The sequence below is a fragment of the Geotrypetes seraphini genome, chromosome 1 (assembly GCF_902459505.1).
Source record: "Geotrypetes seraphini chromosome 1, aGeoSer1.1, whole genome shotgun sequence".
Taxonomy (NCBI): domain Eukaryota; kingdom Metazoa; phylum Chordata; class Amphibia; order Gymnophiona; family Dermophiidae; genus Geotrypetes; species Geotrypetes seraphini.
The window spans coordinates 434,527,803-434,544,921 of NC_047084.1; the positions used below are offsets into that span (position 1 = coordinate 434,527,803).

At 44.2% G+C, this 17,119-nt stretch overlaps 1 protein-coding gene across 2 annotated transcripts in view; it reads left to right on the forward strand.

The window, feature by feature from the left end:
* The window catches only part of MLLT3 (MLLT3 super elongation complex subunit), a 604,203-nt gene that overhangs the window by 544,043 nt on the left and 43,041 nt on the right, over positions 1-17,119 (forward strand). For both annotated transcript variants that reach the window (XM_033919532.1, XM_033919525.1), the window contains one exon: positions 13,795-13,921. In XM_033919532.1, coding sequence (XP_033775423.1) covers positions 13,795-13,921 — 127 coding nt within the window. The remainder of the gene's footprint in view (positions 1-13,794; positions 13,922-17,119) is intronic.

Below are 17,119 nucleotides of genomic sequence, written 5' to 3' on the forward strand. Positions count from 1 at the left end.
CCACCGCGCGAACCAGCATCCTCCGCCAGCCCAGGCAATAGGAAGGATCTTAGTTCACCGGCACCGGCATGTCCTGGAGCTGCGTGCCAGTGCCAGATCAGATAAGGCTTCTTTTTGGGCTGGCGGGGAATGCTGGTTTGGGGGGGGGGGAGCGATGCCAGTTCTTGGGGGGGTGGAGAAGTGCCAGTGGCCTCGTGGGGGTGGGGGAGGGCTAGGAACAAATCAAGCAAGTTTCCCTTATTTCCTATGGGGAAACTCGCTTTGATATACAAGCAATTTGGTTTATGAGCATGCTTCTGGAACAAATTATGCTCATAAACCAAGGTTTCACTGTATTTTATTTATTCAATTTTCTATACTGTTCTCCCAGAGGAGCTCAGTACGATTTACATTAATTTATTCAGGTGCTCAAGCATTTTTCCCTGTCTGTCCTGGCGGGCTCACAATCTATCTAATGTACCTGGGACAATGGGGAGATTAAATGACTTGCCCAGGGTCACAAAGAGCAGCATAGGTTTGAACCCACAACCCCAGGGTGCTGAGGCTGTAGCTTTAACCACTGCACCACACTCTCCCAAATAGAAAATGACCCTTAAAAATTGTATAGCTGAACACATGTTTGTGTGCAGACTGACAAGGGCTTTCTTGCACTTATACACATGTTACATGAAGACAGTCCCCATGGGCATCATTTGGGTGAAGTGGGGAGTTGTCATGATGTACATGGGTATGTTATACACTACAGCATCCCTCAAATTTTATAAATGGCACTTCAAAATGTGCACACAATTTAATTGAATAATGAGCCAATTAGCGCCGATAATCGGTCGCTAACAATCAGGATCTGAAAAGGGATCATAGCCATTGGAGGGGCACAGGGACATTCCTACAATTTGCATGCAATGTTACAGAATATGGCAGATCTGCATCTAATTTAGGCATGAGGTTTAACTCCAGGTTTCAGTAGGTGTAAATCCTCATGGCCAAAATCAGATGTGGATCTTGGTGCTAAGAGCTTTTCTATGAATGGCACCCAACTTGGAGTGCTGTTTATAGAATAGCTCTTAGTACTTTTTTTAATTTTTTTCAGCACCCAAATTTAGACACCATTTACTGAATTTAGCCCTATATGTGTGTATTCATAGAGTACATTCATGCATTTTCATCTCAGGAACAAGCATAAGGTGATGAGCTCTTCCTTCTCTACATAGATCTAAAAAAAAAAAAAAAGAGAGAGAGAACAGAAGAGGAGGAGAATATTCACAGGTGGGAAAAGAGCTTGGTAGCTTGTGTATTGGAGGACAGCGCCAGAGGAAAGTTTCTTTTTTTCTGTCTGCTCCTTCACGAACCGCGATGGACGGCGGTTCACATCTATCACTTCGCGTCGAAAATCCAGTGAAGCTGACGCACAGGTAGACAACGTAGATGGCTCCCTCCCCCCGGGACCCTGACTCGGTGCCGCAGAAGGAGGGTAGCCAGCAGCCGCCGATGCCATGGGAGTCAAAGAGGCCAACAGAATTGGCAGGCAGAAAGAGATCCAGGGTCCCAATGCTGGAACGCTGCCCCACACCATCACCACCGGCAGTAGTATCGTCTACACGAGTCCTGTATGCCAAAAGAGACACAGCCATTCTGCTTGGGATCTGGCCCACTCGACTGGAGGACCTTGTAGCGATCGGGGAGACCTCTTGGTGCTGTTCTCCTGCGGTGTGGAGGTCTGCTCCGGCTCTTGGTCTCTGGCGAGGGTGATTCACTGCATCTTCCATTGAGGGATCTCTGGTGGCCTGGCTTCTTTCCTCGGACTGCTGTTTGGACTCCCCCTGCCTCGATGGAATTGCATAGCTGTCTCAAACGGCAGTACATGATGGCCTCCGATCTTGGGCACTGTCTCTCCATCAGGCAGAAGTTGACTGTCCTGCCTTCCAGGATTGAGTTCTGTTACAGTGGAGCCAACTTCTTCACACAGAATGGATTGAGATCAAAGACTTTATTTTATTTTCTTCTATGCTTTCCTCCCTTTTTATTTTATTTAACTGCTTCTTTGTCAAATCCCATGTTAGTAATTCCTTTTAAGTAACGTATATATCGTTGATCTTGAAGACTGTGTATGTATCCTTGTAACCCGTGCTGGGCTCCTGGGAAAAATGGGCTATAAAAATGAATAAATAAATAGTAAGAGTCATTGTAGAATCCTATTTTATAAGGAGACATACGAGGGAGTGCTGAAAAGTTCTCAGCCCAACCAACCAACTTCCTAAATTCTAAGTATTATTTTGCCACTGTAACTGAAAAGAGTGTTATCTTATTTCATTAAGTGCCAATTTGCAGAAACAAAATTCTATATTTTTTTACATTGTTTTAGATTATTAATTGAACCATATCCACATCATTCTTTTCTTGGTTGGGCTGAGAACTTTTCAGCTCCCCCTCTTAGTGTGAAGATTTTCAGTCTCTGGAACCAGAGCTGAGGTTGTGATGTCATAGTGCCTCATTCCACCAATAAGAGCCAACTTCATCAGTGATGTCACAATGTCTTGATTTGTCCTATACTTGGCTCACTTTTATTACATACAAGAGGGTGCTGAAAAGTTCTCAGCCCAACCAACCAACTTCCTAAATTCTGAGCGTTATTTTGCCACTGTAGCTGTAAAGAGTGTTATCTTATTTCGTTAAGTGCCAATTTGCAGAAAAAAAATTATTTGTTTTGATATTGTTTCAGATCATTGATTGAACTATATCCATGTCATTCTCTTCTTGGTTGGACTGAGAACTTTTCAACACCCTCTCATAGGCACCTTGCCACTTCTATTAAATGGGCATAAAATAGGTGCCCTTTTGGACTTGATTCATAGGTGTCCAGTTATCATATTACTGTAGCTCTGTTTTGGTTATAGCAGTGATCAATGCTAACCAAACTTTTCATTTGACCAGGTGTAACTGGCATTGTTTACTCTGATATATTTTCAGATCCCTTCTAAAATCTAAATAGGTACCAGAAGTCATGATTAAGAGATGTAAGTCTTTGCCCCAGGATGCTGCCTGATAGGATAAGAGATTTTGGTGGAATTTTTTGAATTTACATCTTTTTATCAATAGAAAAGTAAAAATGGCATGTGAATGGTCTAGTATGTTTGTTAGTTGCGAGTGAAAATAGACTCGTGAGATAATTCAGAGTTAGGACAAACAGGGTCTTGTAGTAAAAACATCCGAGCTTGAACTTAATCCGAGCCTTTACTGGCAACCAGTGCAATTTGCAGAAGAAGGCAGTAACATGGTCTGACTTCTTAGCCTGAAAATCAGTCTCACCATGGCATTTTGAACAATACGCTTACTAGCTTTGGAAAAGGTTGGAAGAGCCCAGCAGTTTGGGAGTTTTGCAGTTACTTGTAAGAAAAGAGGTACAGTACTCCCGCGAAATTCACGGGGGTTGCGTTCCAGGAACACCTGCGAATTTGGTTTTGAGTCTGTAAAAAGGCAGGAGAGGGTAGCTGGGGCGCCGGCGGGTGCAGTAAATCATACCCGGTATGTTTGGGGGGGGGGGGGAAAGAGAGAGGAGCAGGAATCGGCTGCGCAGAAGGCTAATTCATGGACTTATTCCCTGCATTTTGTGACCGGAAGAGGCAGTTAGAAAATACCGCGAATGACTTGAGTCCACAATTCGCGAACCGCAAATTCGCAGGGGAACACTGAGCAGTCAAACCTCGGTTTGCGATTAACCCGGTTTGCGAGTGTTTTGCAAGACGAGCAAAACATTCTCGCAAAACGTGTCTCGCAAACCAAGTGTTGACTCGATTTGCGAGCACCCCTCCCCCCCCCCGATAACCGGCATCACTCCCCTCCGCTCGAACCGGCACTCCCCCCACCCGAACTACTTAAACTTCCCCCCCCTCCCCCCTGCTGTCTGGCACCGGCATGCAGCCCACAGGACGTGCTGGTGCCGCTATCCTTCCCCTCTCTACACGGCATCCTCCACGCAGGAAAACTGGGAAGATCCCTCCTCTCCAAAATCACGGGCCTCTTGAACGATCTCACTATCCCGCTGCGGAACCTGGGCTCCCTCCAACTATTCCGAAAACAACTGAAAACCTGGCTTTTCTCTAACATATAACATCTCGTCCTCTGTTTCATCCCCTCTTTATATATCCCCTTGTAAATCTTTCCCCTCTCTCTTCCTATATTTTTAGCTTTGTAAACCGTGTCGAGATCCACTCCCGTGGAGATGATGCGGTATATAAACTTAAGGTTTAGTTTAGTTTAGTTTAGTTTAGTTAGCTAAAAGATCTTCCTGCTTCTGCCGGCCTTGAGCATGCATCTGCGCATGCTCAAGGACTTCTAATTCTCCCTCTCGCCGAGATTCTCGGAGATCTTGGAGAATTAGAAGTCCTTGAGCATACGCAGATGCATGCTCAAGGCCGGCAGAAGCAGGAAGATCTTCTAGCGGCACCGGCATGTCCTGTGGGCTGCGTTCCGGTGCCAGACAGGGGGGGGGGTAAGTTTAAGTTGTTCGGGCGGGGGGTGCCGGTTCGCGTGGGCGGGGGGGTGCCGGTTCACGTGGAGGGGGGTCTTTGCGAGTGGGGAGGGGAGCAGCGCCACTGGCCTCGGGGGTGGGGTGGGGCGTATCAAAGCGAGTTTCCATTATTTCCTAAACCAAGGTTCCACTGTACTTTGTTTGGGGATAACTTGAAAGATAACATTTTGATGCAGTTTGCTTCACCTTTTTTGTTTGCTTTAAAGAATGAAAATTCTTTTATTGCACTCCTAAGTTTGTGAAACTCAGCTATGAGTCAAGCACCCAGAGGGAGAGAATGTTTGTAACTTCATATAGCCTAGAAGAGATAAGAGAAAGGAAGGAATGTTGTAACATAGTAAATGAGTTTTTCTTCCTCAGATGAATTTGTTTCTTGGCTTAGTTGGAGCTTTCTTTGAAGTGGCTGTGTGAGGGACCTGGGCCTTCTCCAGGGTTTCAGAGGGAGAAAGAAAGAGAAGCAAAGCCCTCCAATGGACGGCACTATTTTAACGTGTAGGACAGGCTAGTACATCACAATATAGGCCAGTACATGACAACAGGAAGCTGAACATATGTTGATAATTCTGATCCACCTCAAAACTGCCCTATTCCCCTAATGGTCAGAGCCAGTGGCATAGCAACTGTATGGAACAAGTGGGAAATCCCCTGGGCCTCTGGGTCTGGTGTGTGTGTGTAGGGGGGGATATCCTAAGCATGTTCTCTTTTCCCCAAAAAAATTCCCACCATTTCACGTTTACTAGTTAGAGAGCTGCATGGAAACGGGGCTGACAGGAACCCTGCAGGGATCCCCTCTAGGGTCATGGGGATGAAAGTAGTTCCTGCGGTGTTGCCGTTGGAGTGTATGGTCCTTTTAGTGGCCCAAATGAAGAAAATGCAACTTCAAGGTGTATATTCATAAAAAGTGCAACATACAAACACGCCCATAAGATGATTCAAAACACTTCAATATGTCAGGGGATGAAAAGACCTCAGAGACCTTTAAAGCCACAATGCTGCTTTAAGTTAGCAAGTGAAGCTGGTCAAGTCTCAATCACTGGTCAAAACCCCATGTGATACTTAATGTGAAAAGTGCAAAATGCAAAATAAGTTTTCAATTATAAATTAGTTTAAATGCAAATCTTTAAGAACAGCATTTACCTTGTGTAGTAAATGCCACAATGAAACTCCATCACTGCTCTTCAAACACTACATGGCCTCCGTTTCACCAGGATAACCCAGGCTTCTTCAGGGAAAGTGCAGTTGTGCCTTCAAAATGGAGCATTTGTGTGACGAACAGATAGCATAAACATATCAAAGTAAAGTTCAAAACAGTTTGTAAAAGACAGCAAAACAGAACACTACTTTGTACTGCTTTTCATTGAGAAAAATGGTGTTAAGTTCAGCCAAACTCACCAATCAAAACTGCTGAAAATCACTGATGGCAAAAGAACCAATCAGAGCACTCAAAAATCGTTAGTGCTGGAATGAAACAAAATTCAAGCACAGCTTAAAAAAAAAAAGAGTCAGAAAAAGCTCAATAATAGGCTCCCCAGCTTTAGTGATGATTGTTTTTACCAACCTGATTCACAAAATGACTCAACTGCGTGTTTTTCCCCTCGATCACTAATTTTCTGATCCGGTCATGCAAATTAGCTAAAACCCCATGCAAAGTAGCCAAGCGATTGATGCACTAATATCACTTGACTATGCAAAAAAACAGGGGCTTTAGCGATCGGAAAAAAAAAAACGACAGGTATGCCTGGGGTTTTTTCACACACAAAATATCTGTCCCATTAAAAAGAAAAAAATGCCCCCCCTCCCCTGCCAATAACAGCCTTCCCCAATGAACGCGGCACTGGGAATCCCGGCCCCCCTCCCCATGAGAGAAAATTGACAGGAGGGATATCCACGCTCTCCTGCCAACGGAGGGCCTCCCTCCCGAAACATCTCCTATCCTTCCCTTTCCTCCCCCAAAAAAAGGCAGGAGAGATGCCTACTCCCTCTTCCCACTGGATGCTCCCCTGAACCCCACTCCCCAAACCCCCCATACCTTTTGTAGACCGGAGCTAGAGGGAAATACAATTCCTCCAGCTCCGAGGCCTGCCCATGGAAAATTACAGGCCTACCCTTTCCCAGTGCACCATGTGATACACGGGGAGGAGCCTAAGGCCCTCATTTACTTAGACGCTTAAGGAGGGGCCTTAGGCATTTGAGCCAATCATGGCCTTAGGCTCCTCCCTCTGTATCCCATGTGATGCACAGGTAGGGGCCTAAGGTCCTGATTTGCTCAGACATCAGACCTTAGGCCCCTCCATGTACATCACATGGCAGGAGGAAGTGGGCATCCCTCCTGTCATTTTTCTCTCATGGGGAGAGGGGCCGAGATTCCCAGTCTTTACCTGTGAGGTGCCGGGATCCGGACCGTAGCTGCAGACAAGGGAGTGCTCGGAGGACCTGTTCTGGGATTTTGAATTTATCGCGAGCAGCGTTTACCAGGAGCTATCGAGGCTAAAAGTGAACAAAGTCATGGGACTGGATAATCTACACCCCAGGGTACTTCGGGAATTGAGAGATGTCCTGGCAGAGCCGTAAGCTGCGTTTTTCAATCTTTCCCTAAACAAGGGAAAAGTCCCTTTGGACTGGAAAACTTCTAATGTCATTCCACTCCACAAAAAGGGATGCAGGTCAGAAGCTGAAAATTACATACCGGTGAGTCTCACATCAATAGTGTGTAAACTTATGGAGACGTTGATTAAAAGCAGATTGGAACTGCAGCTTGCCAACGCTGTAATGCCCCTGAAGCTGGTCTAGGCCACATGCTTTGGACTTGTCCTGCAGTGTAAGCCTTTTGGGACTCTATTTTTCTTTTTGTGGACCGCATCTGGAACATTACTGTACATCGCTCCATTTTGATGCTGTTTGGTGCATCCCCACACTTCCATCCCCGTTGACCTGGGGCAGCAGCATTCCTTCATTGGACTGTTTTGGTAGCAATAAAGTGTATCTTGCTTAAGTGTATGGAGGTTGAGGCACCGGACTATTCACTTTGGCGATGTCGCCTGATTACGCTCCTCTCCTGGGAGCGCAGAGGTGTGCAAGATATTTCTTCTTTACCTGGACGGGCCTTCCAGCGCACTTGGGAACACTTTTGGTCCACTATGACACCACTGGCACGTAGTCGCCTTTTCAATTGTTAGCCTTGTCCACTATGTAACACTGCTTTGTTTCATGTCTTTATGTCCATGCTTCTTTTGTTTTCTTTGTACGGAGTACCTCTTGCGGTTTAACAGTGAGGAGGATCGAGGGGAGTTGGGGGAGGGGTGGAATTGGGGGGAGGTGGGTTGCTTATGGGTGAATTCCTGAGCTGATCTTGCTGTGTTTTGTACTTCTGTTTTTGGCTCTTTGTTGTGCTCAATAAAATATATTTAACAATAAAAATAGATTGGATATGATTCTGGATGAGGAAAGGCTGAGGGATCCCCACCAGCATGCTTTTACAAAGGGAAGGTCTTGTCAATCCAATCTGATAAGCTTCTTCGACTGGGTAACGAAACAACTGGATAGGGGAGAGTCCCTGGATATAGTGTATTTGGACTTCAGTAAAGCCTTTGATAGTGTCCCACACCATAGGTTATTGAACAAAATGAATACAATGGGACTAGGAGAAACATTAGAAACATAGAAATAGACGGCAGATAAGGGCCATGGCCCATCTAGTCTGCCCACCCTAATGACCCTCCCCTACCTTTCTCTGTGAAGAGAACCCATGTGACGATCCCATTTTGTCTTAAAATCGGGCACGCTGCTGGCCTCAATCACCTGAAGTGGTAGACCATTCCAGCGATCCACCACTCTCTCTGTGAAAAAGTACTTTCTGGTGTCACCGTGCAGCTTACCTCCCCTGAGTTTCCACGGATGCCCTCTTGTAGCCGTGGGACCTTTGAAAAAGAAGATATCTTCTTCCACCTCGATACGGCCCGTGAGATATTTGAACATCTCAATCATGTCTCCCCTCTCTCTGCGTTCCTCGAGAGAGTATAGCCGCAACTTATCCAGCCGTTCCTCGTACGGGAGGTCATTGAGTCCTGAGACCATCCGGGTGGCCATTCGCTGGACCGACTCCAGTCTCAGCACATCTTTGCGGTAATGAGACCTCCAGAATTGTACACAGTATTCCAGATGGGGTCTCACCATGGATCTATACAATGGCATAATGACTTCAGGCTTATGATTGACGAAACCCCTACGTATACACCCTATGATTTGTCTAGCCTTAGATGAAGCCTGCTCCACTTGATTGGCAGTCTTCATGTCTTCACTGATGATCACCCCTAAGTCCCGTTATGCTACAGTCCTTGCTAGGATCTCGCCATTAAGGGTGTAAGTTTTGCATGGATTTTGGCTGCCAAGGTGCATGACTTTGCATTTTTTGGCATTGAAACCTAGTTGCCAGATCCTAGACCAGCGCTCCAATAGGAGTAGGTCGTGCTTCATATTGTCGGACATTGAGTTTTTGACCGTTGCACTCCTTTCTACTACATTGCATAGTTTGGCGTCATCTGCGAATAACGTTATTTTACCTCGAAGCCCTTCTGCCAAGTCTCTTATAAAGATATTGAACAGGATCGGGCCCAAGACCGAGCCCTGCGGCACTCCACTGATCACCTCCGTCATTTCAGAGGGGGTGCCGTTCACCACCACCCGCTGATGCCTGCCTCCAAGCCAGTTCTCAACCCATTTTGTCAAAGTGTCACCCAATCCTATAGAACTCATTTTGCTCAACAGCCTGCGATGTGGTACGCTATCGAAAGCTTTGCTGAAGTCTAAGTATACGATATCCAGGGGCTCCCCAACATCCAGCTTCCTCGTCACCCAGTCAAAGAAGCTGATCAGGTTGAATTGGCAGGATCTCCCCATAGTAAATCCATGTTGACGGGGATCCCGTAGATTCTCCTCGTTCAGGATCGTATCCAATTGATGTTTGATTAGAGTTTCCATCAGCTTGCTCACTATTGATGTGAGACTCACCGGTCTATAGTTTGCAGCCTCCATTCTGCAACCTTTTTTGTGGAGTGGAATGACGTTAGCCGTTTTCCAGTCCAACGGGACTATACCCGTACTAAGGGAGAGATTGAAGAGCGCGGATAGTGGTTCCGCCAAGACATCACTTAACTCCCTGAGCACCCTGGGGTGTAGGTTGTCTGGCCCCATCGCTTTGTTAACCTTGAGTTTAGACAGCTCACAGTAGACACTGCCTGGCGTAAACTCGAAGCTACTAAACGGGTCTACTGAACTATCCCTTGTCTGTAGCAGAGGGCCAGATCCCGGCTCCTCGCGGGTGAAGACCGAACAGAAGTATTCGTTTAAAAGTTTAGCCTTTTCCGAGTCCGCTTCTATATAGTTCCCGTCTGGTTTCCTAAGGCGTACTATCCCGCCTGTGTTTCTGTTTCTGTCGCTAATATACCTGAGAAAGGATTTATCGCCCTTCTTGATGTTCTTCGCTAACGTCTCCTCGTTTCAGAATTTGGCCTGCATGGGTTAAAGACTGGCTCAGTGGTAGACTTCAGAGGGTGGTAGTAAATGGTACTCCCTCAGAAATGTCAGAAGTGACCAGTGGAGTGCCACAGGGCTCGGTCATGGGTCCGATACTATTTAATATCTTTGTACGAGACCTGCCCCAGGGACTTTGAGGTAAAATTACATTATTTGCCGATGACGCTAAGCTATGCAATGTAGTGGACATCACAACCATGCCCTTCAATATGAGGCAGGACCTACTTTTACTGGAAAAATGGTCTAATACTTGGCAACTGAGTTTTAATGCCAAAAAGTGTAAGGTTATGCACCTTGGTAGTGGTAACCCCTGCAGAACATACACCCTGAATGATGAAACCTTAACAAGAACTGTCGCAGAACGGGACCTGGGTGTAATCATTAGTGAAGATATGAAGACTACCAATCAAGTGGAGAAAGCTTCAACCAGAGCTAGACAAATGCTGGGTTGCATCCGGAGAAGTTTCATCACCCAAAAGTCTGAAGTTATAATGCCATTGTACAGGTCCATGGTGAGACCTCATCTGGAGTTCTGTGTTCAGTTTTAGAGGCCGCATTATCAGAAGGATGTGAAGAGGATGGAGTCAGTTCAGCGAATGGCCACTAAGATGGTCTCTGGACTCAAGGATCTCCCATATGAAGAACGTCTAAGCAGGCTGCAGTTATATTCTCTCGAAGAACGCAGAAAGAGGGGAGACATGATAGAGATGTTCAAATATCTTACAGGCTGTACTGAGGTGGAGTTAAATATATTTTTCCTTACAGGTCCCAAGGCAATAAGAGGGCATCCGCTCAAACTCAAGGGTGGGAGACTTCATGGTAACATCAGGAAATACTTCTTCACCGAAAGGGTGGTTGATCGATGGAATAGTCTTTCACGTCAGTTTGTCGAGGCCAGAAACGTGCTCGACTTCAAGAGACGATGGGATTAACATGTGGGTACACTCCGGGAAAATGCTTAGGGGGGAGAGTTCTTTTAGGGGGAGGGTTCTTTGAGTGGGCAGACTTGTTGGGCCGACAGCCCTTTTCTGCCGTCATACTCTATGTTTCTATCACATGGGATACAGTGGGAGGAGCCTACGGCCCTGATTGGCTCAGGTGCCTAAGGACTAAGTGCTTTCCTCCAGCTCCCAGCATCTACCAAAGGTATGGAAGGAGGTTTGAGGCGTGGGGGTGGGTTTTGGGGAAAGCATCCGGTGGCAGGAGGGAGTGAGCATCTCTCCTGCCTTTTTATCAGGAAGGGGGGAGGGTAGGGATGGTTCAGGGGGGGGAAGTGCTCCATTGGCAGGAGGGAATGGGCATACCTCCTGCCAATTTTCTCTCGTGGGGTGTGTGACATGGAAAGGGGGAGTGGGCATCCATCCTGCCATTTTCGGTGACAGGACATCGGGGATGGCTTTTTTTCTTTCTTTCTTTTAATGGGACAGATATTATGCTTGTGTAACACACACACAACATCTGTCTATTAAAAAAAAAAAAAAAATGTTTCTTGTGCCGAACAGCTGAGTGGCAGAAAGCTGCTTTCGGGGCTTCTTCTGCCTCTCAGCTACTTGGGATTCTCTTTGCCGGCTTTGCGCATGTGTGAGAGTCGCTCTCACATCGGTCAATCAGACGAGAGAGACGGAGATTACAACGAACCTCCGCACGAATCATTTGCATGCAGTCTTTTTGGTACATCGTTCGCTTTTCCACAACCAGCCAGAGAATCGGTCAGCAGTGATCCTGTCGGTATTAGCAATTATGTTTAGTGCATCCAGGCCTAAGTTGTCATTTCCCCGTTTGCCTTCTCTGTAGTTGTGTTCTTACTGAGGCAGTCCTTGTCAGTGGTGTGCATCCACAGCTATGATCATGATAAGCAACTCAGAAATAGGTGATAATGACTTTCTGGACCAACTCATTACATTTGTGGATAACAGATATCACCTATAGCATGTTTCTTTATCTTATCTAAGAGGACTAACATGGCAGTCAAGCTACTTTAATCTTTGTGCAGGAAAGCAGAGGCTCTGTACATGGTGTGAAGTGTGAGTGCGCCTAACTGTTATCAGAACAAAAACCCCTCTCTGCCGTTGAGATCTGACCTGTACAAGATTGCTTTTGATATGTGACCTTGCATTCACTTTTCTGATATACTGAGCCAAGGGATGAAATCTGAACCACATTCTGTTCAGTTTTGTGGAAATTTCATTCCCATGCACAAGCTCTTTCATGGGAAAGAAATTGAGTTAATTTTGCATATGGAGCTTGCCACGCGTCGTCCATCCAGACCTTAGCAGAGCACTCGCCTGACCAGAAGTTGACCTTGAAATGAGAGCAAATGGCTAGAACTAAATAGATGTAAAAGCAGGCAGACAAAGGCTCTGTAGCCTTGGAAAAGCCATGATTTATTGCCCTTTGCTTTTCTGTGCACAGCTTAACCTTAACAAAATGTCCTATTTACAAATATGTCACTCCAGATTGTTTTTAATAGTCTCTTGCTGAAGATGGAGTGTTTCCAGAGGCTTTTATTTTTTCCCCCCCTTTGTCTCTACAGCCAGCCCCTCTTGTTTTCCCAAATCATAATCTGTGATTTCTTGTTGGGGTTCAGCATGAGGCACACAGTAACAGAATGCAAACATTTTTTGAACCTTCGTCTTGGGGGCGAACTTTCTGATTACACAGAGGATGCAGATGTGAGACAGTTGCTTTTGGTTTATCCAGTTAAAAAAAAAAAATTGTCCTCCAAGAGGTGTAAAAATTAATGATGATAAGGGTGAAATAGAGCAGCAGAGAAATGAGTGGAATTGTCCTTGAACTCAGTCTGTGAGGTTGCCACTGTTGGACAGAATCCAATGGTTCGAGGTAGAGCACCGCTCTCCAGAGCATGCCTGTTTCTCTACAGACCTCTACGGTACCACATGGCAGGCCTCCAAATGGCGTCTGAGTGTAAGAGCATTGTGTTGTACTAAAAGATTCTTTTTACTTTCGCTTTCGCACCCGCACTGCGAAGGAGTTCACCCAGCCTGCTTAGTTGTTCACAGCCTCGCTGTTTCCAGTTTTGTTATCCATAAGGTTACCCAGTATATGACACTTGTTTGGACCCCTGAGGAAGGAGTGTTTCTTCAAAATACGGGATTGTGTCGGATCTGGATTCATCAACCTTTTTTGGATGCAAATTGTTTCATGTTCATATTAATGTTTGTTTATTAAAGACTTGGCATCTTGTACATCATTCCTGCAGTTTTTTCTTTTGTTCCTTGTTCGATATATCACTGCAGTTCTGTTGGATTTTTTGTTTGTGTTTGCCGTACTAAAAGATTCTGCACATGGGATCAGGCCTGCTCAATTACAGGACCCTGACAATGGATCATTAACCACAGGTTCCCTATTACAATATTAAAATTTTTTGTGAAAAGGAGAAGACTTGATTTTTCAATGAGAAATATTCAGACTGAATGCTATAATTTGGCATTTATATTCTATTTTAATGTAGAATTTTGTGCATTGATACTCGTGGTTTGATGCGTCAAAAAAAACTGTCTGTATTTTAGTTGTAAGCAGTTTAGAATTTGATGATGCCCAGTATCAAAATTGTAAAATAAATTGAAAATCCACAACACCATCTATCCCAAATAAAAATTGTGCAGGTTGCTTGTTTTGCATGCATGTCGTCAAATGGCCTGGATTGCAGTTGAGTTGCTGATGTAAACTGTGGGGTTTTTTTGTTTGTTTGTTTTCTGTTTGGCTTTCCTCAGGCCCTTTGAGATCTGTTGTAAAAGATCTGCATTCTGATGAAAATGAAGAAGAGTCGGAAGAAGCCGAGGACAATGACTCGGAAATAGAGAGAACGGTGCATACTCATGGAGGAAGCAGAGCCCGCAGGTGGGTGTGCAATGACTGCAGACATCCTGAAGATCAAACCTAGTAAAAAGCAAGACATGATGGGAGCAATTCTAGAACTCAAATATGTTGCCAGAGAATGTATTGAAAGCAGTCAGCTGAGCAGGGTTTAAAAATAAGTTTGGTTAATTTCCTAAAAGTAAAGCCCATTATCAAGATGGAGTTAGGAAAATGCACTGCTTATTCCTAGGATTAGCAGCATAAAATCTGTTTTACTCTTTAGAATCTTGCCAGGTACTTGTGACCTGGGTTGGCCATGGTTGAAAACAGGACCAACTTTCTTAAGTAGCTAAGGGCATTTATGTAGCACAGTGGTGGTTAATGGATGCTGTTTGTGAAAGATTATTGAAAATGTGCATAACTGAATGTACCATGCTCGAAGATAAAGTATCATAGTTATCTTTAGCTGCGTGCCTTCAGTGAAACAGAACAGGCTGTCTGCGGGACCTTTGCTTGATGGACCTTCATTCTGTCCCAGTAAACTCTAATGTTTGAACCTTAGTTGCTCATATTTACACATGTTTTGCAGGTGTAAATGTTTAGAAGACTAGCTTGCACATGTGTATGTGAGCTTTCCTGCATATATGTCAGCATGCTGCCTAAATGCTATTCTGCATTTACCTATTTAGAATTAGATTCAATAAAGAAAACATCAGCACTAAGTGTGATTCTATAAAGACTTTATAAAATCACAGTGCTGATTCCATGCCAAACTTTTAGGCACTGGACATACGAGCCTGGTAAAAACCAGGTAGAAATGCTGGTGCTTAAGTTGGGCACACTCAGATCTTATTCTGTAAATCTGCATGTAACTTTTTGAATTGTTCCTGAAATGCCTCTGGCTGTTCTCCTTTTCAGATACATGCTACAAAACTTAGATTTCAAGCCTTATAAAATAGCGCACAGCCAGATGTATGCACAAATCCTAATTGGAGCCAATTAACTGCAATAATTAGTTGTTAGCATTTTCAGAAGGCCTCCCTGTTCCATGTGCAGGACCCAAGAGAAAGGCCAAGCTCCGGAGTCTCAATGCATGGATAAGGCGATGGTGCAGAGAGGAAGGCTTTAGATTTGTTAGAAACTGGGCGACATACTGGAGAAGGGGAAATCTACCCCGCAAAGATAGGCTCCACTTTAACCAGGGTGGAACCAGGCTGCTCGCATCAACATTTAAAAAGGAGATAGAGCAGCTTTTAAACTAGAAACTGGGGGAAGGCTGACAGTCGCTCAAAAGGGCATGGTTCGGAACAAGGTATCTTTAAAAGATATCATCATAAAAGGGAAGACAGAGCATCCCAATAGCGAGATTGCAATACAGACCACGGTAGACCAGGTTTCCTTAAATACAGAGCAAGCTAATTTTAAAGATTGCAAATTATCCATGCCAGCTGCTGAGCAAATTGTAGATAGATATGATAAACATTGTTTTAAATGTCTATGTGCAAATGCCAGAAGCCTAAGAAACAAGATGGGAGAGTTAGAATATATTGTACAAAATGAAAAGATAGCTATAATGGGATACTGTTATACCGGGATAAAAACTTTATTGCTATGATAGGGTGGATCGAATTGGTGGAGGCATAGCATTATATGTTAAAGAGGGCTTTGAATCAAATGGACTGAAAATTATATAGAAGCAGAAACACATCTTGAAATCCCAAGGGTAGAAATTCCATGTATAAGGGGCAGAGTATAAGTGATAGGAGTATTCTACCATCCACCTAACCAGGATGAACCCACAGAAAAGAGGAGAAGCAATTCTAGACATAGTGGCACACAGGAATTGGTGTGGAAAGAATGGTGCTGGGGCCGCTTGATAACAGTGATCATAACATAATCAGATTTAATATAATCCATAGAATAAGTTCACACAGGAAATCCAATATGTCAGCATTTACTTTTAAAAAATGAAACTATGAGAACATGAGAAGAATGGTAAAAAAGAAACTTAGAGGAGCAGCTATAAAGGTCAAAAATTTACATCAGGCATGGATGTCATTCAAAAATACCATCCTGGAAGCCCAGACTAGATATAATCTATGGGGTTTTTTTAATTCTTTATTCATTTTTTAAAACTGAAAAAAGCGCCAAGTATACATATATATAATATCATAAAAACACAGCACTTACATTTGTACATAAATATATTAGAAAATCATTTAATCCCATCGCACCCCTCCCATTTCTCACCCCCCTCCCTGGATATGTGTAGGAACCATAAACCTTAAATAAAGATGCAATCTATTGTCTAACATAAACCTCTAATGGGCTCCAAATGGTTTTAAATCTTTTACTAGTCCCCAATTGCTTTGATAACATCCTTTCATTCCTGTAACTTTGACAAAGGGTTTCCCACCAAAACACAAGGTTTAGTTTGTCCCAGTTCTTCCAGTTTTTCAATATTAGCTGCATGGCCACTCCTGTCATGACAAGAAAAAGTGTTTTTATTTATATCGATTAGACTTTTAGGTTTTAACAAAGTTCCAAAAAGGACCACGTCGTATGATAATGGTATGGAAACGCCTAGTACCGTAGTCATTTCCCCCATATACATTTACAAAAATTGAGTATTAAGGGACAATGGAACAACAGATGATCCAGTGTCCCTATTTCAAGATGACAGTGCCAGCATCTATTAGACTTTGAACTATAGAACTTTTGCAAACGAACAGGGGTCCAAAAAATTCTATACATCTCATCCTCCAAGTCCAAATCTGTGGCCATTGAGTAGCAGAAATCTGTTGCTTTGTCTCAATGCTCCAAATATCCCTTAGGCTTGTTTTTGGTTTCTTATTCAAATATTCCCATATTAATTTATACCACTTGGCAGCCTGATGCCTTAGGAAATCTGTCTGGAAACATAGGCCCGGTAAGCTATACTGATTATTTAAGTTACGCCAATCAGGGAACCCTTTCTGAATGGCCTGTTTCAACTGCAACCATTTAAAAGCTTGAGACTTTGAGATACCGAATGATTGTTACAGTTGTGATAAATTTAGCATTTTCCCATTGGAGATCACATCATCTAAAGCAGTGATTCCCAACCCTGTCCTGGAGGAACACCAGGCCAATCGGGTTTTCAGGCTAGCCCTAATGAATATACATGAGAGAGATTTGCATATGATGGAAGTGATAGGCATGCAAATTTGCTTCATGCATATTCATTAGGGCTAGCCTGAA